The sequence below is a fragment of the Mustela nivalis genome, assembly GCF_964662115.1.
Source record: "Mustela nivalis genome assembly, chromosome: 9".
Classification (NCBI taxonomy): Eukaryota; Metazoa; Chordata; class Mammalia; order Carnivora; family Mustelidae; genus Mustela; species Mustela nivalis.
Window position 1 is genome coordinate 31,573,057 of NC_139028.1, and position 25,161 is coordinate 31,598,217.

Below are 25,161 nucleotides of genomic sequence, written 5' to 3' on the forward strand. Positions count from 1 at the left end.
TTTTTTTCAGATATATCACCAAGTGTTTCTTATTTTTGATGTTATTCTAAGTAGATTTTATTGTATCTGCTGACTGATGTTAATCTTGCTAGTCCATGGACTACATTTAGAATAAAAGATTCTGGGCGCCTGAGTGGCTCAGTGGGTTAAGCCGCTGCCTTCGGCTCAGGTCATGATCTCAGGGTCCTGGGATCAAGTCCCGCATCGGGCTCTCTGCTCAGCAGGGAGCCTGCTTCCTTCTCTCTCTCTCTGCCTGCCTCTCAGTGTACTTGTAATTTCTCTCTGTCAAATAAATAAATAAAAATCTTTAAAAAAAAAAAAAAGAATAAAAGATTCTCATGGAGTTGCTCCCAATATTTACATTTCAAGGATATATGTATATACTTTAAATACATATTTGTATTTCTTCTATATTACATGTGAAAATGATTTTTCCTTTTCTGAAATTGTTTGTAGGTAGTTACATCATTTGTAAATGTCATGTTAGAAATCATACAGAAGGATTTTAGAAAATATCTATTATAACGAGGGTGTGAAGAGTTTGACAAGGTTAAGAACTACTGCTCTAAGCCATTTTGCCAATAATTTCCATGAAACTGAATGTTTAAATATCATTTGATAGGACATACTCTGATGTTATAAATTAGCAAAAGGATATCAAGAAACAAGTATCAATGGCAGTTGCTAATGCCAATTGCACTAACAAGAAAAATAAAAACAGCAACAAGAAATACAAAAAATAATTTATGAAAATTTTCATCTTTTTATGATCCAAGGGGCGAAAATAATACAGAATTGGAACTCAGCAAGCTTGTGTACTGTCCTGGCTATACCATTACGTACTGTCTTTGTGAATCAGAACAATTTATCTAAATCTTTCGTCTCTAGATTTCTGCAATTTTTAAACGACAGGTTAAGAAGAGATGATTTACTCTCATTTTTTTCTACTGTAGAAATCTATTATGCATACAAGTCAACAAGTACAAGCCACTACTGGTTCATTAAATTACTACTATGATCTCTTCTTTGCCCAGAATACCTAGGATTTGATCTAAGCTCTGATATTAAACAGCAGAATAACAATGGGCTAGTTGTTTTACCCCCTACACTTAAGTTTTTCATCAGTACGAGATAACAGTCCCTTCTCTACAGAGCTGTAAGAATTAAAGGTCAATGCAAAGCACTTAGAACAGCACACCAAGGAAGCAATGAAGAAGTGTTACAACTGCTTTTATTTGTAGTATCACATACTCCCTTTCCTTAAAGTTATTTAACATTACAGATGAAGATTTACATGATCTCCCAAAACTTAACTAGAGAAGAAATATGGTGTCCCATATAACAGTAAGTAAGGAACAAGGCACAGCTTTGGATCCCATAAATAAATATACTTTTTTTTTTTAAATAAATGAGCAGGTAAACTTCATTCCTTCACTAAACTACTATAAGGGACAGGCTTCCAAATATCTTCCCTTTGGATAAATAATACTTTTCTGAAAATAAGTTATTTATAATTAAATGAAACTCCTGAGGTAAGGACATTGTTATTGTTCAAGAACTGCTTCTCTCATATTTGTACACAAAGACACTAGCAGGACATTCTAAGGCAACTATGAAAAATTAAAAAGCTGATCCTTTACCATCTTGTGAAGAACTAAGAGAATGTGAGCTGTATAAAATTCAGTCAATCTCTAAGTGGTATTCTATCCATTAAGTGCATCCCAAATGTGTTTCAAGAAAGATTTCCTGGGTGGAAAAGAGAACATTTGTTAAACTGTGTTTAATTTATTCTTTTATCTGTGCACAGTATAAATAATGGAGACTGCTCCCTGGTTATCACATTTTGTGTTTAATAATTATCTGAAGAACTTGATAAAATTCAGAATCCTGTCTCCAGTCCCCAAAATTCTGATTGGTAATATCAAGTCATTCTGATCCTAGCAGCTCCCAGATAAAACTCTGAGAAACTGCCTACACAAACAAATAATCCTGAAAGATAATAACAATTATCTTTGTATATGTATTATGTCTCTTACCTAAGAAAAAGGGCTCCCCACATACTCTACCTCATATTTCCAACAAGGGTCTAGAGGCAGGCACAAAAGCTGGTGACATTTAGTTTAAAAAATGAGGAAAAAAAAAATTGTGGGGTGTTTTTTTTTGTTTAGTTTTAGGGTTTTTATTTTTTGGGGTCTTGGGGGGGTTTTGCTTAAGTACATTCTATGGTAAAACAAAGGTAAAAGATTCAATATATACTTTAGGAAACAAACTAAAAACAGATTTCAGAATTTCAAATTACTATAGTTAATATAATTTCACACTTCCTACTCCCAGAAGTTTAAGAAAAGAAACAGAGTCACGGTATAATTAAAACACATGGATGAACTAATCCTTCTGTTCCCACAGCTAAATTATGGTCTAAAACAATACACAGACTAAAACTTGGCAAAATGCTCATCTTTATCAACCACCAGATGTTTAGCAGAGCTTACCTACAGTACAAAGTAAGCACTGCTTCTAGAAGAGCTGTCTGAGGAATACCTGGGCCAGAATGACATAGATAAAAATAAGGTACCACAACCACTGAGACAGAATTTCTGGGCTTAGGTCCTGGGACTTGACATTTTAACAAGATTCCCTGGTGATTTTTAAGTGCACTAAAGATTGAAAATCAGTGCTAAAGGAAGGAATTACTTGTAACAGAAGAATGAAGACAGCAGTGTAACACCCTTAAATATAATAGTAAATGCTGTAAGTTGGACTTTATTTGCAAATTAAGACAATAATGTAATACCACTACCTACCTAATAAAATGGCTAAAATCCAAAAAAACCCCTGAGAACTATCAAATGTTGGTGAGAACGCTCAACAGTGTCATTGCTGGGAGGAATGCAAAATGGGTCAACCACTTTGAAAGACAGTTTGGTGGTTTCTTTACAAAGTTAAACACAGGCTTATCATAGGATGCAGCAACTGCACTCCCTGGTATTTACCCAAAGGAGCTGAAGACTTATATCTACACAAAAACCTGCACATGGATGTTTACAGCAGCTTTATTAGTAACTGCCAAAAACTGGAAACAGCCAAGATGTCCTGCAATAAATGGCACATCCACAACAATTAATATCAGTGACATAAAAGGACTTATCAAACCTTGGAAAGATATGGAAGAACCTTAAATGCATATGACTAAGGAAAAGAAGCCAATTTAGAAAGGCTACACACTGAGGACTCCAACTCTATGATGTTTTGGAAAAGGCAAAATTATGGAGACAGTAAATGATTAGTAGTTGTCAGGGATTATGGGGGAAGAAGAATGAAAAGGTAGAGCGCAGGGCTTAGGGCAGTGAAACTACTCTGTATGAAGCTGGAATGGTTGATGCATGTCATTATGCCTTTATTAAAACCCAAAGAACTATACAACACAAAGAGTGAACCTTAATGTAAACAATGAGCTATACCTAATAATAATGTATGAAATTTGGTTCATTTAATTATAATTTAAAAAACCCAAAACTATTTCAATCATTATGGGGCAGGATGTGAAACTGGCATTCTGTATTACATATATCCATACATTCTGCATCCCGGTGACTTTGGCCAAGGATCTAAGAAGCATTAGATCCTTAGACAGCGCTTCCAGAAAGAGGACTTATTCTGTGTTGTCTATAATCTCTGCAGATCAGCTGGTGGTCAACGAAGATCAGCATTTCGCCAATTCTATACAATGAATTTATAAAGCAATACGTTAATAACAAGAGAAGCTGTGTATATGTCTGTCCGGGTTGGAGGTGATTATATGAAACTCTGTATACTATCTGTTCAATTAGTCTATAAATTTATACTTTAAAAAGGTCTATTATTGTCTTAATTAAAAATAATTTTAAAAAACCAAAAACAGCCACTTTACAGCATCGGTTCACAGCAATACCAAGGGAAGGCTTCTGCACTGATGCCTGGACTTTGTCATACTTTGAGAGCTGGCCAGAAAGGAGACAACAAACACACATGACTGTAACAAAAGAAAAAGTGGAATCTATGTAATACATCATAAACACATCAAGTTGAGCAGACCTGCAAGTGGAGATGCACAGGGCCTGCACACGGACAATCACATTTCCAGCAGTGCTCAGAGCATGACACACACCAGAGCTGGCCTCCATCCTGGGAAGCAGTGGCCCACATCCTTGCTTCTCTTCATTTTCTCTCCTGAGAACTGTCAGCTCTAAATGGTCTTGACTCCCAGAAAAAACCCACTGAAAGCTACCTCAAGGTCAAGCCCAGCCCCTACACTATTAGCACAGCCTTCATACACATGGAGGACCATGTGTCCTCCCCCATGGTCCACTGACAAAGCCCAGTTTACAAAGTCCATCTGTACATCCAAAATCAATCAAGTTAGCTATGGGCAGTTACATGTCTAACCTGTGTGCCTCAGTCATCTGGACATCCTATCCTCAAAAGAAATACACAAGACTCTGCATTCCAAAATCACCTCCTCCAGGAACCCTCCTAGAACTCCCAGAGAATCTTGTTGGGTTCTGAACCTACCAAGTATCTAAGAGGCCCAGAGGGGAACACTGAGGTCTATTTGCCTTCTTTGTTCCACCCTGGGGCACGGTGCTCAAAGCCAAGAGGGCCTTCTGCCATGAACAAAATAAGAGCCCAATACCAGCCTGTGAGAATGAAGTGGGCCCCTTCAAATGCTGCCCAGCCTCTTTGCCACCTGAGGATGGCGGAGGGAGGGCAGAGCACCCATGGAGCAGCCACTCCCTGGGGCTTCTTCTTCCAAAAGCCCTCAGCCTCTCAGCAATTATGGCCAATGCCTCTAAGCTGTGCCTGAGAACAGCTGGCTCAGGTAGGGCCCTGTTCCTTATCAAGTCTATGTGAGAGTACCTGAATGGCCTTCAAACCAGCCCTAAAGGGCTGGTTGGCACCTATGATGAGCTGAATTGTATATATCCCCCCCAAAATTCATATGTTGAAGCTCTCACCCCCAGTATCTCAGAATGTGACTGTATATGGAGATGGGGCCTTTTAAGAGGCAATTAGGATTAAATAAAGTCATATGGGTGTGCCTATGCTAATCTAACAGATGTCCTCATAAGAAAGGGTGATTAGGACACAGGGACAGAGACACTGGGGACGTGTGCACACAGAGGAAAGAGTATGAGGTCATGGCAAGAAGACAACCATCTGTAAGCTGGGAGGAGAAACTTCAGAAGAAACCAACTCTAACAACACCTCCATCTTGAACTTCCAGCCTCCAAAATGACTAAGAAAATAAATTCCTAGTTCTCAAGTCAACCAGGCTATAGTATTTTGCTACAGTGTCCACCAATCATCACCTAATAGACAAATGAAGGAAGAGACGAACTTCAGAAATAGTAATACTTGAGAACACAAAAAAACTCACAGAAGTATATTTGTGATTATTATTTGCATTCTCAATTTGTACCACCCCTCTATACCAGAATCTATGAAATTCCAAGAATTCAGACACAATTTACATTAGAGAAATAAAAAAAAAAAAAAATCTGAGTATTAGCCTTCTAAAAGGAGTCAATAAAAAACATTCTTATATGGGAGCCTCGATGACTCAGTCAGTCAAGAGTCTGACTCTTGATTTCCAGCTCAGGTCATGACCTCAGGGTTGTGAGACTGAGCCCCACATCAGGCTCCGTGCTTGGCATGGAGTCGGCTTGTCCCTCCCCCTCTGCTCCTCCCCCTGCTCCCACTCTTTCTCTCTAAAATAAATAAATGAGTAAAATATTTTTATAAAAAGCTTCCTATAAAGAACAAGTTCTTCTAATATTTTGAGAATGTTAACTGGCTTTTAAAAATAAAAATTATAGGGATGCCTGGGTGGCTCAGTTGGTTAAGCGTCTGCCTTCAGCTCAGGTCATGATCTCAGGGTCCCACATCAGGCTCCCTGCTCAGCGGAGAGCCTGTTTCTCTCTCTTGCTCTGCCTGCTCCTCCTGCTGCTTGTGTTCTCTCTCTCTCTTTGACAAATAAATTTTTTTTAAAAAATTAAAATTATAAAGTAGCCTGTGAGGTAATATAACCACTATATACTACTAGAAACCTAAACAAGTGCTTTTCCAATGGTAGTGTTTATACACAGCTCTACTAAGGCCACTCTGGTATGCTGCACAAGACCCAGGGGAGGTCAGTCAGACATGCTCCCCTGGGAATAAGGCTCAGAGCACCTGACTTGAACTAACCTCACCAGCACAACTCCACGGTTGCCTTTTCTCACACTGAGGTTCTGTGTGAGATTCTGTTTGATTAACAATTCCACCGAGTTAAAAAATACGTATGTGAAAACCAGTGGACTAAGCCATTATTCCAGTTATTTCAAAATTTAAAATCAGGAATCTCATCTATAATTATCACATACATGGAATAAATTATAATTATCTTCCTCTCTCGATAAAATATCTGAGTAAGGAAGGACACATGCTCATCATTTAAAAATACATAACAAGGGTAGAGAACATTACAAAGAGCTTGAAGAGGAGTTTTTTCCCCAGATGCAATATACTAAGTATTACATAAAAACATAACATATTGTGATAGCAATGCTTCTACCAGTAATTCTGTATGCTTTACAGTCCTCTGTTGGTTAATCTTTACAGCATTCCTTTGTTGGCTGAGAAGGAAAGATGTTCCTTTCCGTACGGTAGAAAACCGAGAATAAAGTTAGTAATATAAGAGTAAATGCAGAAATCATGCTTTGTGCTTCTTAGGCAATGTGATCGAGCAGACCTGAATAAGTAAGGAGCAGTCCTTACTCCATCTCTTCCTGACTGTTTATTAGCACTCTCAAACTGCTTCCCCTCCATAAAAGGGGTTAATAGTTTTGTGGAGATTAAAGAAAACATTGTGTATAAAGTGCCCAGTAGTACTTTGCACATAACAGATGGTCAATACATGCCTTCCCATTCACACCTTCCCTGCAATAACCCATGAGGCAGTCTTACAAATGGAATGGATGAGTGCTTAGGAACATCAAGGAAGAGTGAACTGTGTGCATTATTTCCTTAAAGTACTGGACTCCTCTTACAAATGACATTTTGACACTGATGTTTAAAGACTGCTCCTAGTTTTTACGGGTGACACCCCCCCAATGCCCACAATCAACTCTTCTCAAATCCGTATTTTCCAACATGATATAAACAGAAATGACAGCCCTTCCAGGACCAATTAGAATGAAAACAAATAGCAATGCTATATAAAATATCCTTTCATTATCAATTAAAAATAAATCCTGTGTAAGTTTAAAAATCTATTTTTATTTTTAATATAGTTTGGCAATAAGCTAATTTTTAACAATTGTTAATTTATATATTAATATTTAAAAGAATAATCTGTTTAGGCAAGAAACTATTCCGTGTGACCCTAAATAAAAGAGTTAGGAAGATAAATCTACGCCTAGCACAGAGTCAGATCTCAATAAATTATCTGTCACATGAAAAAAGGGAAAACCTACTACCAGTTTTACAATAATAGAAGGAAAATGCTGAGAATAACTAGAAAGATTTTAAATGGAACTTTCCAATTAAGAAGAAGCTCAAGTACAAAGAAAGCAAATAACTTGTCTATAATTATAAGAAAGATAGCAAAATCAAGAAAAAAACAGCCATCTTAAAGCCAAATTTATTTTTTTAATCATCTCTTAGACCCTACAGTTTATGAATATGGAGAATTGACCACTTAATAGGAAAAAAGATGACCCTACTTTTCTATTTAGTTTTATATTTAATCAAATGCACCAATTATGCATAGCAATTAAGAAATGAGACAAATAAAAGACCCCAACTATACAAACAAGAGAATTTGTGGCATAATAGGAATATGATTTTCCTGGTCTTCATCAACAAATTAAATTGCTATAGATGATTTTATAATGGATTAAAGGATAGATAAAATTAAATTTATAAAAAGACAGAATTACTTAAACTTAAAAATCAACATTTTTTTTGGAAAAATACGCATCAGGCCTAGTCTATGTACTTCACATATTTTAACCTCGAATATGAAATCTTTACCATAATCCTATGAAACAAAGAAGGGTCTTACAATCCCCATTTTACAAATGAGGAAACTGAGGCACAGAGAAGTAAAATTAACAAGCTCAAGGTAACACAGCATAACACCCAGGCAATCTGGCACCAAAGCCCACACTCTTAACACCATGCTATCCTGTTTTAAACTGTATGATTATTTTTAAATAAAATGTATTTTTATAAAAACCTAATACTAGTTTCCATTTAACATGCAAAGCTCAAGATATTTATATAATAGTTACTAGTATTTCTAGCTATATAGAATGAACATTTTATTTATGTAGCATTTTAGGAACACCTTTATAAGAAGACCACAAAATCCATAAAAAATTCACAAGTTACATACTAAAGACACAATTTTAAGGCATTTTCAGATGCTCTTCTATGGATGATTTTAACTGATAAAAGAAAACCTACATATCCTATGGATATTAGTGTTAGTCAATCTAAAGAGTCCATCATTAGCTCTCAAATTATTTAGGAATATATAAAAAAAGAAATGAGACTGCTTTAGATGCCATTGTTGGTATGCAATTAACATATTATTTAAATATCAGTTAAAATACCTTTTTATAAAAAATGTTGATCAAACTGACTTAATTCTAGAGAACAGAAAAAATATGTGAATTATGATTCAAAACCAGTATTAAAAGCAAGGTGGAGTTATAGGCCTGATAATCTAAAAGTGGTCATCAGACCTGTAATTCTGTTCAAACTTTGGTTATATCACCATTTAAAAAAGAAGATTAAACAACCACAGAGTAAGCAGAAAAGGAAATCCAAGTCTAATATCATCTACATTTTTCTATCTCTGCTGACAAAGTCCATTGCCAGTACATGCTGTAAAGAGAAATATTACTGAAGAATAAACAAAACCTGTTTTTTGAACTTCTTCACACCTAATTCTTTGCTGCCTACCTGAAATCCATGCTTGCCTCTCCACCACGTGCTTAACACTTTTGGGGGCATGTCAATAACAGAAACGATGTCTCCCACCTACAAGGAAGAATTTTAAGTGAAACCTTTTAGTCAAATTTTAAACCAATTGTTATGTCTAGAATTTAAAATCTGAACTAGAAGAAAAAATTAAAGTACAATCCTTATTCTCAGGATAATTATTTCTGGAAAAACATAATATCTTTCTCTGTAAAAAATTTAATAATCTTTACCATTTGTAAAGAAGAGTTCTAAAAAAAGTTAAGAAGCACGAAGATGGGGATCCAAGAAACATATGTGCAGGAACTTCAGAAAGCCAAATTTAGACCATACGATTTTTGAATGCCAGGTGTCATACCACCATCACCACTTCTGCTAAAATATTGTTACTGTTACTAAAAGGGATCAGATCCACTTACAAGGGACAGTTTAAAGCATTCATATTTAGAACAACCATAGCTTTTATTAATAACATTTAGTGTACTGTTTTGAGCATTTGATATATTTTATTTAATCATATAACAAAGGCTTACAATGTCTACAATCACCTGGTTACCCACAGTAAGTATAAAGTTGGATGACAACTATACTTTTTTCAATAGATGGTACAATATAACATTTTCACTTAATAGCCTACTTTCTTCACTCTAAATGACAAACTAGTCATTGTATACAAACTTTTGCAAAATCATAAATACAAAAATCATAATGATAGTTTCAAACAATATATTGAATGGGAGTTACACTCTTCAAACAAAATAAGTTACGATTTCTAGGTTAAAACATAGTAAAGTACTTCAGAACAGTATTACTATGGTATACATATTGCTTTAAGAATTTTTCTTTGTATATTAACAACTGATCTCTCAGGCCATGAAAGAGTTATCTTCACTTCATTCTTGCTAACAGACATGGCATCTTTCAAGACATGCATTCCTTTATGTATGGAACCTAAAACTTTGTATCGTTTTTTCTTAAACTGAGCAACTGTTAGCAGTTTTTTTGCCTCATCAGTCAATATTAAAGAAACTTAATTCTCCTCCTCTTGTATCTGATAGCAAGAAATGTTCTTTTCACTTTTCATCTGTTCTTTAACTCAATCTTTGAACAAACAATGAGAAGAAAGTATCATTGGTTATCGTTTTTAGTACTAAAAACACAAAGACAAAAGACTGACTCTCAAGGTCATGGAGATAAACAGGATAACAACTATAACTGAGTGTAATAAGTGAAATGTCAGGGATAGGAGTGCTGGGCTGGCTCAGTCATGGAGCATGCAACTCTTGATCTCGAGGTTGTGGGTTCAAGCCCCATATTAGATGTAACAATTACTAAAATATAAAATTTAAAAAAAAAAAAAAAAGAAAGAAAAAAGAAAGTCAATCCAGGCTATTTGGGGATAGGTATTTGCACAGAGTAGGGAGAAGATCAAAGATGACTTCCTAAAAGAGATGGGAGATACAAGCTGAATTTTCAAGGATGAATATGGTCATTTAATAAAAATAGATGGCATTCCAGGCTGAAAGACAATGAAGTACAGGAAAAGGGCCTGAGTCTTTAGTCATTTACCTCTAAAGTCAATTCGTCAGGGGCCCGAGCAGTGTACCTCTTGATAACGTGGGCAGCACCAACAGCAGGAGTGTTAATGGATGATTCCTCATGAACTAGAAGATGATTTCCCTTATTATCAATCTATAACAAAGAAAATAAACTATGAGATGGTTAAAGACATGGGACTTGCAAAAGTTTCTTTGACTATTCATAAAAAGCATTCAATTTGATTTTGAGAAACCACACCTGAAGAATCTTTAAAAAACTACTATTATATATTGAGTACTTAGTGTATACTAGTCATTGTGCTATGCACAGAACATGATTTAATTTAATGCTCATAACTCTAAAAGATACTTAACACCATTATTATCATTTAAAGATGAAGATGCTAAAGCTAAAAGAGGTTATATAATTCATGAGAAATTAAATAATTTGTCCAAGATCACACAGCCAAAAATGGAAGAGCCAGTATCTTAATGCAGGTTGGCTCTAAGTTCCATATTCTATTTTCCATCCTGTCTTCCAATTTCTACTGAGAGGACAGATTCATATAATTGTACATATGCAAATTAAGGAGAAATACCTAGCATATTTTCTGAATACTGTAATATGCAATACTTAATCTTAAATTGGACTCTTCAAAAGGTGAATTATCTCTTGCTCATAAATAATTGAAAAATATTTTCAATTACTAAGTCAATTAAATACACACACACACACATACACACACACACACACACACTATATATATATATATATATATATATGTTAATACATTAAATACCAAAGTAAGAGGTGCCATTGCAATTTACAAGATATATTTAAATTAGTTTACTGGATTCTCAAAGAAAGATAGATCTGAGATAAAAAATCCTTAATGTATCACTAAAGATAAATTTCCAAAAAATAAGAATAAACTCCCTTTCTTGGATTTCTGAAACTCAATAGCTATCAAAATTAAATTAATATTAAATTTATGAAGTAGACAGTTTAAAAATAAATTTTGATACGAGGTGAATTAGATAATACCTCCATCCAAGTAAGGGCAGGTCCACAATTGATCTTGTTGCCGGCAATTGCTGAAAGGCGGGACAGGTAAGCCATAAGCATCTGAGTGACAGACTAAAGGGAAAGAAAAGATTCAGTGGTAACTCAAAGTCAAGATACAGCACTCTGTTCAAGTAACTGGTATAAATTGGTTTCTGGGGGCAAAAAATCTGCAGATTTTTAGGCATTTTAATAGTTATAGGGGATTCTTCACAGAGGCTCAAGAGTTCCATTAAGTGAAACCACAGGCACTTACACAGAAATCCCCTGTCTTGTAAAGAACTTTAACTGCTATCTCCTTGTCATCAGGGGTCATACTAGTTTATAGCTTCTAACCTTATTGCTGTCTTTAATTTTATACTGAAAATATAAAAAAGATAATTATAGCAGACACAGACGTACTTGGCCTTTTCTGCCCAACCTCCTCCTGGCTACCTTGAAACTCTCCGGGACCTGCTGTAATCTTCCATGCATGCAGCTGTGACAGGACAGCCACGTTCATGTGCAATTGCACACCATGGGTCCGTGGAATGGTCCAGGACCAATTAGCTGGACTAACAAGAGTTATGGTAAGAATTAGGAATTATGATACAAAATTTCAACTCATTCTGGTGGCTGTCTTAAAAAGAGAGAATAAAAACCTGGGAACTTTTCTTGGTGGCCATGTCCCAAGACAGCCTGAGAAAGAAAAATGTGACAAGTAGGTGGAGATGGGAAACGGAGATGGACTTCCAAGGTTCCCTATGATACAAAAGAATCTGTGACTTTAAGATGTTCCTGAGACCCTGCTGCTGTGTCAGTTCTTACAAGACTGAGGAGATCGCTACTTTGTCCTACCTTCTTAACTGCCTCGGAATTAATTAGAAATTTGAAAGGGCTTCCCCTTGGGATGTGAAAAGTACCTGCACTCTTTTCAAGCATCCAACGTGCCTGCTGAGGAGTCTAATGTCAAAACAATTTTTATTTTTTTAAGAAAGCATTTTGCTCTCCGAAATCTTTCTGGGTTTTCTGTTTTGGCATTTTGAAATTTCACTATAGTGTCTCTAAATGCATATCTTTCCAGTCATCATACTTAGCACTTACTGGGCCCATCTGATCTGAAACATGACTTTTTTTAGTTTTAGGGAATTTCTTATATTAATTTTTAATTACTTTCATCTACTGTATCCTCATAGAACTCCTAAAAAAGGAAGTAGGAACTTCAGGATCTATTCTCTGTGATTTCCATTATTTTCCCCCAACTTTTCATCCTTCTCTCTGTTCTGGAGCTATATTCTTAAAAAATTTGCTCTCCCAGCTCACTAATGCTCTCTTCATCTGTGTCCATGTTGCACACAGTCCAACTATTCAGGTTTGTGATGACTAAAATGAACTTAAATAAGCACATGTTCATTTCTAAGATCTCTGATTTTTTTTTTTTTTATACAACTCTGCTCTCATTCCATGGCTGATCACCTTACTTTCTCTTGTTTGCTCTTTTCAGTTATTTTATTTATTTAGCTTATACAATCAAGACTTCTAGTTTGTCTTCTTCAATCCTCTTGTACATGTTTTTTCTACTGTATTTGCTCATCTCCATAAATCTTACCCCACCCACTCCCAAAGATTCCTCACAATTTTGATGGTTGTTCTTTTCTGATGTTTTAAAGAATCTCTTCTCATTTAAATTTTTAAAATTTTTTTTCTCTTTTTACTAGAAGTATGGCAGGAGTGGAGGTAAGGGCACAGATAACGGCATGTCATCATAAACTACGCCTTTCTCTAATTATTAGTGAGGTCAACATTTTTCCGTATTTTTGCTTCCATATTTTTTGTTCCCTTTAAAGAATGGTCTGCTCAGGCGCCTGGGTGGCTCAGTGGGTTGGGCCTCTGCCTTCGGCTCAGGTCGTGATCTCAGGGTCCTGGGATCGAGTCCCGCATCGGGCTCTCTGCTCAGCAGGGAGCCTGCTTCCTCCTCTCTCTCTCTGCCTGCCTCTCTGCCTACTTGTGATCTCTCTCTGTCAAATAAATAAATAAAATCTTAAAAAAAAAAAAAGAATGGTCTGCTCATATAGGTGGTGTGTTTATATATTGTGAATTTTTTTATAGAATTACACTCCAAACCTACTTTATTTTTTTTTAAGATTTTATTTATTTGACAGACAGAAATCACAAGCAAGCAGAGAGGCAGAGAGAGAGAGAGGAAGGGAAGCAGGCTCTCCGCTGAGCAGAGAGCCTGATGTGGGGCTTGATCCCAGGACCCTGAGATCATGACCTGAGCCGAAGGCAGAGGCTTTAATCCATTGAGCTACCCAGGCCTACTTTTATTCTAAACATTCTTTAGAGCATTACTAATTTTTTTATTATGAAATAATTAAATTATCCCAGGAATCATCCTGATTGTTCAATATAAGCCTTTATTTAGTATACACACAAAACTTTCTGCTAATTTATATACAGTGATTACTGCTGCAAGTACTAAATGCTTACCTCTGGACTGTCCTTCAGGGCATCAGAACGGGGAAGCTCTGAGAGTTGGGAGAATCGTCGGTCATAAATACACAAATGGAGATGTTTATCAAGTACCCGAAAATCTTCATAACTTCTTTTAACAATCCAACTTTTGCCCTATGGTAAGAAAGAAAAGAAGCTTTTCTACAATGACTTTATATTCAGGATATTTTACATTTGCTGATGAAAAGCTTATCAACTTCATAGTAAATAGGTAAGTAGTTAAAGATTTATTTACTTATTTAAGAGAGAGAAAGAAACCACATGAGCAGGGGTCAGGAGGAGGAAGAGGGAGAGAACCCTCAAGCAGACTTCCTGCTGAGCATGGAGCCTAATGTGAATGCCAGGCTGGACCCCACAACCCACGACATCGTGACCTGAGCCAAAACCAAGAGTCAGACACTCAACCAACTGAGCCACCCAGGTGCCCAGGTAAACAGGTAAACTCTGAAACACCCTAGTGAGTTATAGTACATTAAAATGTCAGTAAGGGAAAATAAGATAAAACTCTCCACTGACCATCTTTCTACTGCTGGCTGTAGAAAGTCCACTGGCTCTCTTTGGGAGTAATAACTGCTAGACGGTAAGACAGCATGTGACCTTAAACCCACAGAAAGAACCATAAAATAATTTTGGATGGGAGAATATTATCAAAAATTAAAGAAAAATAAAACGAAGTTATCGATAGTTATCACCAACATTTTCTAAGACTAAGACTAGAAAATCGAAACCACTGAAGTCCTAGTCAATATGCATTGGATATGGATGTATTATCTAGAACTCATTATACCTCCCAACAATCACAGGCTTTCTTCCTCTCCTTGCCCAATCTCGCAAGCTCATCAAAAATGAAAATCCAGGGGCACCTGGGTGGCTCAGTGGGTTAAAGCCTCTGCCTTCAGCTCAGGCCATGATCCCAGGGTCCTGGGATCAAGCCCCACGTCGGGCTCTCTGCTCAGTAGTGAGCCTGCTTCCTCCTCTGTCTCTCTGCCTGCCTCTGCCTACTTGTGATCTCTGTCAGGTGAATGGATAAAATCTTTAAAAAAAGAAAAAAAAATGAAAATCCACACACAGAGCATATTTACTACATTCTACCTTCTAATTTTCTCTTGACTCTATTACTTTTTATAACCCAAGCTTTGGTAGGGATGAATATCTTCTCTTACTGCTAATACTCTCTACCTTTGATCTCCCCTGCTCCCTCCCCACCAGTACAAAACACAAAGCTTATCAGGTAAACATTATCACAATTCCTTCAAAAACTCCCATGGTCAGCACTAATGAGCAGGTCCCAAGTGCACACCCATTTAGTTTTGCAACTGAACCTAATTTTATACAGAGGCATTCACCTCATAAAAAATCTGTTAGGAGTGCAGGAAATACCCATCAGAGCGACCATCTCAGAACTGAAGAAATGCAGTGTAGCTCTCCTCCATTTGCCCCAGCCTAAAGGGGCAGAAACAGAAGGCATCACTTCCCAGGAGAGAGACATATTGAATTCTAACTACAGGTATGTTAAAACTAACATGATAAACTTGTATTGTCCTACTCTGGACTGTAATTCTATACTGCATGGGTGGAGAACAATACTAATTCCCTGTCTGAGAGGGTTTACTAGAATGAAATAAGAAAATACATGTGGCAGAGACTTTTAACAAACAGTGTCCTGGTCACTGTTCTAAGAAATACTAGTTCCATGAGGCTGAAATAGCTGAAATGGGATTCAGTTAATTCTGATGATCAGCCTGAAATGGGAGCCACAGGATAAAGGATAAAGGATAAAGTCCAAACATATCTGCACATATCACGGCTTTCATCCTCTGAGCTCTATCTAAATTTATATGCTGATCTCAGTCATCACTCCTCCATGTCCTTTCTTTGCTTCCAGTTATGCTCAATTACTTGCATTTATTCAGGTTGAGATGTTTGCTCCCTTTCTTGCCTCCCTGATCTTTAAGTGTTGTTTCTTCTGCTATGAAAAGTCATTCTTTTACTCTTTGCTGAAGTAAGTTCCTCTGTTTTCTCAGTTCTACCACTGCCTTTGAACCCAAAGATTTCCTAAGTACCACAGGGGGTTAAATACTTGTTCCTTTGGATGACAAAAAAGAAAAAAAGAAAGAAACAAACCACAAAGGTAGAAAAAAAAATAAAAACAGGTTATAGTTGCAATTATTTTCTCTTTCATACACCTTTTTAAAATTATGGGATGCTTCAAATATCAGAAATGTACATCAAAAAACTTATCACATACTTATGTCTCTATCACAGAGATTAAACAGATACTGACTTTTTTGTTTCATACTCTGGATATATTTTAGAAGAACCAATTATCATAGATACAAGGTCCCATTCTTTTGTGTTCCTCTTCTAAAGGTGAGAACAGGAGTACATGTGCATTTTATAATGCATAAATGCATTTTATACCTTTAGTATACAGCAAGTATTCAGTGCATTGTCCAAAACAAGTGACAAAATTTTATTTCCTTATCTATGGATCTAATCACAAATTAAGTAATTCACTCAAAATTTCAGATAGGTTATGTGAGAGAGTATCAATTAAAATACATGTCAAATAAGAATAATTCAATTATATTATCATCTGGACAAGAAGGTTTTACTGCCATGACCCACAGTATTTTAAATTTATCCACTCCATCTTCTGATTTGGGTTTGGCCCAAAGTGTTTTTAAAAAAGTGCATATGACTACTTTAGGTACAGCACTGCAAAATCTAATTTGCCCGAGTAATTATCATAGCATGCTATTTACCTTATTTACATTACCTGCACAGATTCTGAAAATAAACAGATTTACCTCTTGACATAAAGAAAGAGCTAAGAAATTGATGTTAGGATCAGAATGTCCCCACTGTGAGTCCTGGCTGTTTAAGAATTTAATGAAGTAAATTAATGTAAAGTGATTAGTAGAGTACCAGGTAACAGAAATGGCTCAGTACATGGTGGTTATTTCTATTCTTTATTGACTTAGAGAACTTGTTCTGGGCCAAACATAGTAAAATTAGAAAACAGAGTTTCTAAACAATTCCCCACAGTATTCAGCAGAACAAATGACTGGTCACCAAAAGTGCAGAAACTCAAAGGAAACAACACCATTACTGATTACCTTTAAGTACATCAGGGTTTCAACTAGGGAAGTAATGTATCTTTAGAGGTCACAGGTTATTTTCCATACTGGCTGAATTACCAGTTCCAGCTATTAATTTTTTGCTTAAAAGAAGTAAGAAAGAAGTTGGTAGGGCTTTCTTACTTAAGACTTCTTCCTACAATACATTTAAAATGTATTTTTAAAAGAGGATTTTGTGCTTTACATTTGTTCTGCAAGGTCAGCTTTTTAGTTCCTCTGGCTCTGTCTTATCAAGCACCAATAAAAATAAGAAGCCCAATGAAAACACATTGTGATTCAGTCATATTTCAGAAATGATCTTATTGTCAGTTTAAAAGTAAATCAGACTTCCAATTTCTTTTCCAGTATATAAAGAGCTTAGAGATTGCCCCTTTTGTCCTAACAAATAAAAATCTGAACAAGTAAAAAGCTGTCCTAACAAGTAACAAACTGAAAAATCAGTAACTCTTCATAGATCCATGAGAGAAATGAGGTGACAGGGCAAACTGCTCTTCCCAGAACTGGAGAGACATAGAAGTCTAGAAAAAAAGAAAGAGCTAAACTCAACTATCTACAGTTCTAGCTTTAAAAAAAAAAAAAAAAAAAAAAAAAAAAAACAGCAAAATTAAAAAACAGAAAATTAAACCGAAGCAAACAGACTAAATTAAAAAAATTACAGTAGAAATCAATAAACTTGAAAACAGGAAATCAACAGAGAAAATTAACAAAACCAAAGGCTGATTCTTTGGTAAGATTGATAAAATCAACAAACCCCTAGCGAGCTAAGTAAAAGAAAAAGAGAAAACACAAATTACTAATATCAGGAATGAAAGAGAGAACATCACAACAGATATGAACATTAAAAGGATAATAAACACTATAAATAACTTCTATGCTCATATATGTTAACCTAGATGAAACTAACCCAGATCCTCAAAAGACACAATCTGACAAAATTTACACAAAAAGAAATGGACAATCTGAATAAGGCCTATATCTAGTTAAAATACTGAATCAATAATTAATAAGCTTCCAAAAGAGAAAGCTCCAGGCCAAGATTCACAATGTTTGAATTATAACAAATATAACAAATATTTAAGAAATAAATACTTAAGAAAGAAATTATACTAATTTCCTAGACTCTCTTTCAGAAGATTGAAACAGAGGGAATACTTCCCAATTCATTCTATAAGGCTAGAATTAACAAGCTACCAAAACAAGACAAAGACATTACAAAAAAAGGAAAACTACAGAACACATCTCTCAAGAACACTAATGAAAAAAAAAAATCAACATTATTAGCTAATTGAATCCAACAACATGGAAAATAATTATATACAAAAATCAAGTGGAATCTATCACAGGTATGCATGTAAAGCTGGTTCAAAATTCAAAATTAGTTAATGAAATTAATCACATCAATAAGCTAAAGAAGTAAAAACACATGACCACATTGGCAAATGTACAAAAAGTGTTTGCAAACATCCAACACTCAATCAATGTAAAAATTCTCAGTAAACTAAGGTTAGTGGGATACTTCCTCAACTTGATAACGACTGTCTATAAAATCTACAGTGGGTATCATATGTAATAGTGAGAAACCTGAAGCTTTCCAAATTAGATCAGGAACAAGGTAAGGATGTCCCCTCTCTCCACTGCTTTTCGACCCTCTACTGGAATTCCTAGCTAATGCATTAAGGCAAGAAAAGGAAATAGAAGATATACAAATGGACAAGGAAGAAATTAAACAGCCTTTGCACACAGAAGACATATCATTTGGGTATACACTACAAAATAATTATCTAAAATCCTTCTGGAACTACTAAGTGATTATACCAAAAAGCAGAATACAAAGTTAATATCCAGTCAACTGCTTTCCTAGGTGCCAAAATGAATAAGCTCAATTTGAAATTAAAAACACAATGGCATTTATATCAGCACCCTCCAAAAAAAGAAAAAGTTAAGTCTAAGTCTAAAAAACTATGTACAAGATCTATATGAAGAAAAGTATAAGTCTCTGGTAGAAGTAAACAAAGGACTAAAAAATTTGAGAGCTATACCATGTTCAAGGATAAGAAATCTCAATATTGTCAAGATGTCTATTCTGCCCAACTTGATCAGGATTCACAGTGCTATGCCAATCAAAACAAAAGCAAGTTATTTTTGTTAATATCAACAAACTGTTTCTAAAGTTTGTATAAAGAGGCAAAAGACCAAGAATAGCTACCACAATATTGACAGAGAGGAACAAAGTTGGAAGAATGACACTAAGTGATTTCAAGACTTATCTGAAAACTACAATAACCAAAACAGTATGGTATGGGCAAAAAAAATAAAAACACCAATGTAACAAAATAGAGAGCCCAGAAATACCTAAATATCATCAACCAAACTTAGACAAAAGAGAAAAGGCAATAAAATAGATAAAAAGCTTTTTCAAAAACTAGTGTTGAAAAAATCAACAGGGAAAAAATATAAATATAGCCTTATAGCTTTCACAAAATCACTCAAAATGGATCACAGACCTTAATGTAAAATGCAAACAATAAAACTCAGAAAGTAACATGGGAGAATACAGGGATGATCTTGGGTTTGGTGAGAGACTTTTTAGGAAACAACACTAGAGGCACAATCCATGAAAGAATTGATGAGCTGACTGTCGATGAAATAAAAATTTTCTGCTGTGTCAAGACACCATCAAGAAAATGAAAAAACAAGTAATAGACTTGAGTGAAATCTTGACAAAAGATTTTTCTGGTAAAGGACTATTATCCCGAATATACAAAGAACTCTTAAAAATCAACAATAAGAAAACAACTGATTTAAAAATGGTCCAAAAACCTTAACAGAGACCTCACCAAAAAGATACATAAATGACCATTAAGTATATGAAAAGATGTTCCATATCACATGTTATCAGGGAAATGCAAACTAAGATGAGATACTACTGCACACCTATCAGAATGGCAAAAATCCAGAACTAGTAAAACCAAATGCTCACAAAGATGTGAAGCAACAGGATATTTATTTCATTGCTAGTAGGAATACAAAATGGTAAACCCACTTTGGAAGACAGTATGTCAGTTTCTTATGAAACTAAACATACCTTACCATAAGTTCCAGCAACTAGACTCCCTGGTGTTTATCAAGTAAGCTAAAAGTTATGTCCACACAAAAGCCTGCATGTGAATGTTTATAGCAACTTTATGCATGCAGAAATTTACAAGCAATCAAGATGTCCTTCAGCTGGTGGATGTAATGTGGTAGTGTATGTAAACTGTGGTAGATCCAAGCAATGGAATATTATCCAGCACTAAGAAGAAAGAAACCATGAGAAGACATGGAGGAAACTTGAATGCATATTACTAAGTGAAAGCCAAGCTGGAAAGGCTATATACTGTAATAATTCAAACTATATGACATTTTGAAAAAAGACAAAACTACAGAGACAATAAAAATATCTGTGGTTACCACTGGTTAGGGAGAAGTGAAAGATAAATACAGCACAGAGAATTTTTAGGGCAATGAAACTATTTTGTATGATACCATATGGTGGGTATATATTATTATAAATCTGTCCAAACCCACAGAATGTACAACACGATGACTAAACCCTTGGTGACAAAGATATGTAGTATCAATTGTAACAAAGATACCAGGTTGGGGGGAAAGATGTCCATAGTGAACAAGGTTGAGCATACGTGGAGATAAGAGGTATACAGGAACCTTGAACTTTTCACTAAAGTGTTCTGTGAACCTAAAACTATTCTAAAAAATATACTAATTTTTAAAAAGTAGTCATGTTTTCTTCTTTCTAAGCAGTTTACTCAAGGAAATAAATAACCACCAACCACAAAAATGCAAAAGAACCTAGAAAAGTAAGTGGTGGTATGGTGGGGGACTGGATGTCAAAATTCAGTCAAAATTATACAACAGTGAACTGATTTCTTTCGATTTTTTAAAAATGTTCTTATCCCAGTAAAATCTTTTCTTTTAAACAGATTATCATTCACAAAATTAAAACCTCAATATAGTTTGCAAATCATCTAAAACTTTTAAATTCACTGAGAAAATTCTAAATATAGTAAAATACCTCCCATTTTAGCAGATACGAAAGAACCTGAAATTTCATATGCAAAAATTTCAGATGTAGTTTAATCATCAAATTTCCAAATAAACTGAATAAAATACAATTGACCCTTGAACAACATGGGGCACTGACCTCGATGCACAGTCAAAAATGCACATATTGGGGCACCAGGGTGGCTCAGTGGATTAAGCCTCTGCCTTTGGCTCAGGACATGATCTCAGGGTCCTGGGATCATATTGGGCTCTCTGCTCAGCAGGGAGTCGGCTTCCCTTCCTCTCTTTCTGCCTGCCTCTCTGCCTACTTGTGATCTGTCTGTCAAATAAACAATAAAATAAAATCTTTTTAAAAAAAAATCTACATATTAAGTTTTGCTCCTCCAAAACATAACTTCTAATAGTCTACTCTGGAAGCCACGGAATAACAGAAAAAGCCAAAAAGCATATTTTATATGTTAATATTATGTACTATATTCTTTTTTTTTTTTTACTGTATTCTTAAAGTAAGGTAGAAGAAAGAAGTATTATTAAGAAAATCTTAAGGAAGAGAAGATACATTTACAGGAATACACTGTATTTATTAAAAAAAAAAAAATCTAGGGGTGCCTGGGTGGCTCAGTGGGTTAAAGCCTCTGCCTTCGGCTCAGGTCATGATCCCAGAGTCCTGGGATTGAGCCCTGCAATGGGCTCTCTGCTCAGCAGGGAGCCTGCTTCCCCCCTCTCTCTCTCTGCCTGCCTGTCTGCCTACTTGTGATCTCTGTCTGTCAAATAAATAAAATCTTTTTTTAAAAAAAAACTATGTGTAAGTGGAATCATGCTACTTAGACTGGTGTTGTTCAAGGATCAACTACAAATGATCAGAATATTTTAGAAATTTACTTGTTTTATAAATAAAACACAAACAATTAAAAAAACTCATTATGTGTATCTGCCTAAACTTTTAAACTTCTAATTTACTGCTAACTTCTAACCTTAATAGTTATTACTATCAAGTAATTTTTGTTATCCAACCAGTAACAAGATATCAACAATTCTTGATAAGGCTAAAAAAGGATGAGAGAAAAAGAAATCACTAATGTACAGAGGATCAAATTTCTAAGACAAAAATGTGTTCTTCTTCCTCTCATTACTGAGGACCTACACAGTACGAGAACTGGAGTAAGCATTAGAAATGCCAGAGAACCATCAAACCTCTGATTTCTCAAAATTTATTTCTACTGAGAAAAGTAAGTGTCACTGAAGTAGCACTGAAATGGAATGTTACACACTAGTTTCAGGGGCACAACACAGTGCTTCAACAATTATAAGCATTACAAAATGCTTACCACAGTAAGTGTAGTTACCATCTGTCATCGTGCAATGTTACTACACTCCATGATTTATGTATTTTGTAACTCCCTTTACCTATTTTGCCCATCTCACCAACCACCTCCCCTTTGTCAAACATCAGTTTGTTCTCTATAATTGAGTCTATTTCTGTTTTGTTTGTTTTGCTTTTTAGAATCCACATATATGGATATGTCCTTCTCTGTCTGACTTATTTCACTCAGCATAATACCCTCTAGTTCCATCCATGTTGCCACAAGTAGCAAGTGCTCCTTCTTTTTTATGGGTGGATAATATTCCACTGTGTATATATATGCCATAACTTCACCTGTTCATCTATTAATGGCTGCCTAGGGTTGATTTCATAGCTTGGCTATTGTAAATAATGCTGTAATAAAAATAGAAGGGCATGTATCTTTTTGAACAAATACTTTTTAAAGTAAATAAATACATAAGTAAAATAATTATAACTTCATTCTGTGAGGAGATTAAACAAGAACCTACCTCAGGGAAGGCAGTCAGGAAAAGCCCCTCTGAGGAGGTGGTATCTAAACTCTAACCTAAAAACTGAGAAGGCACCAGACACAGCCTTCTCTTAGACACCAGTCTAAGTAGCATGATTCCACTTACACATAGTTTTTTTTAAAAAAAAGATTTTATTTATTTGACAGACAGAGATCACAGTGTGAACGGAGTTACAAGACGAGAATATTCAACATTTTATAGTAGGAAAGGACTTAGTCAAACTGAATGAAAGTCAGCGTGACCAGAACAAAGAAATGAGCAGACTGTCGTGACAGGATGCAGAAGTGGTAGGCAAGATCCAGATCAGGTGGGACTTCCACAGGACTTGGTTAGCAGTTTGGGTTCAGCTCTAAATACAGTGAAAATTTATTGAAGAGTATTAACCATGAAGATAACATTTTCAATTTACATTTTACATCACTCCAGCAGTTTAAAGGGTTCTAATTGATTATAGGATACAAACACAAATGCTAATCACAACATCCCAACAAGATACAGCACCTTGGGCTAGTTTGGTAATAATATAAATGGAAAAAGACAAATTCTAGATATATTTTCTGTTCTTTCTGAGAAGAACAGTCCTCACCCATGTCCATGGAAGTCCCTTTATCATGGAAAAGTTAACTGAAAAAGAATAAATTCTCTTTTTAATGGTATGATGAAGTTCAGTAAAAAAAGAATGATCTGAAAAGAAAATGAACTGATTTAACCTCAGCAGGGCTTTATCCTAGATATAGGACTTTACATAAGTTACTTAACATCTATCAGCAACAGTTTGCTCACCTATAAAATGAAAACAGTAACACATTTCACAAAAGAGTTACAAGGTTGGGATGTTTAACAAAACCTATCTATATATTTTGTTCATACACAGATGCTCTACAAATGTGATTAGACAACCCCACCCCTCAATAACAGCATTTTCTAAGTAGACTAAATGGAGGAGATATTTAATACCAAGGAATGCATTTCTGATGGTGGAATTTCAAGCAGGAGATATTTTGAGGCAGGAAAGCATTCCCCTAAAACCAACTGTTTACCCCACCTACCAGGACATAAAGGAGCTTTCAGAGTACAGTAAATATTTATGAAAAACTTGATCCTCAGAAAAAATAGACTATTATATAATGATGAATTCTCATTAAAATACAAAGATAGTTAATACAATCCAAACACAATAAACCATTCATTTCAACCGGTCTAAAGCTTACAATGAAACAAAAAAAAAAAAAATAGGACTTTATTAAGCAGCAATTTCTTACACTAACAAAACTATACTTACAGAAAGCAAAGATCATAAAGGATTTTCCTTAGGACACATGTTAAAATAAATTCTGTAACAGCTAGGTTTAAATTTGCTATTTTAAAATCAACACTTAAAAGCTAATGTTTGCTTACTTGCTAAAGAATAAAACAATAGAACACTGAGTGGCATGGAGACTCATTACCATTGACATTATACTTATAAATGATTTATTCTAAGTAATAGGGCTCAATTAGTGTGAGGGTTTCTCTCTTTTTGAACTTTTAAAAATTACTGAATATTCAACACTTGAGACAGTAAAAGTTTTTCTAGTATCTTCTTTGACATGAGACCAGATCTCCTAGAATTATTATTAATATTTATTAAATTCAAACTAAATACATTATGCTTTCTGAAAAGTAAGGAATAGGCAGAGAAAAAATCAGTATGATTTTTAGAAAAGATAAAGTATTACCATTCAGATCAATATCAAGACACAGGAGTGTTTTTTCATCCACACTGGCCAATCTGTTTATTCTACATAATACTCTTTTTCAGTTTGTGTACTTGAAAAAGAGAATTAAAAAAAAATGGAAGGAACATTTAAAAAATAATATTCTTACATTGGTAAGACACTTTATTCTAGATCATGATTAGTATGAAAGGCAGGGCACTGGGAGCTTGGGCAAGGCATTAAAGATCTATTTTTCAAAGCATTTGAGTCACTTTTTTTTTTTTCCAAGATTTTATTTATTTGAGAGA

The 25,161-nt window shown here is 35.1% G+C and overlaps 1 protein-coding gene across 6 annotated transcripts in view; it reads right to left on the reverse strand.

Moving 5' to 3' along the window:
* ARHGAP32 (Rho GTPase activating protein 32) overlaps nt 1-25,161 on the reverse strand; it is a gene marked incomplete at its 5' end in the record, with an annotated part of 299,813 nt that overhangs the window by 83,997 nt on the left and 190,655 nt on the right. For 5 of the 6 annotated variants that reach the window (XM_082683941.1, XM_082683944.1, XM_082683940.1 and 2 more), the window contains 4 exons: nt 8,989-9,066; nt 10,576-10,698; nt 11,590-11,682; nt 14,077-14,214. In XM_082683941.1, coding sequence (XP_082540067.1) covers nt 8,989-9,066; nt 10,576-10,698; nt 11,590-11,682; nt 14,077-14,214 — 432 coding nt within the window. Of the gene's footprint in view, nt 1-8,988; nt 9,067-10,575; nt 10,699-11,589; nt 11,683-14,076; nt 14,215-14,616; nt 14,635-25,161 lie in introns of those variants that run through there. The other variant, XM_082683943.1, reaches the window with a different exon arrangement.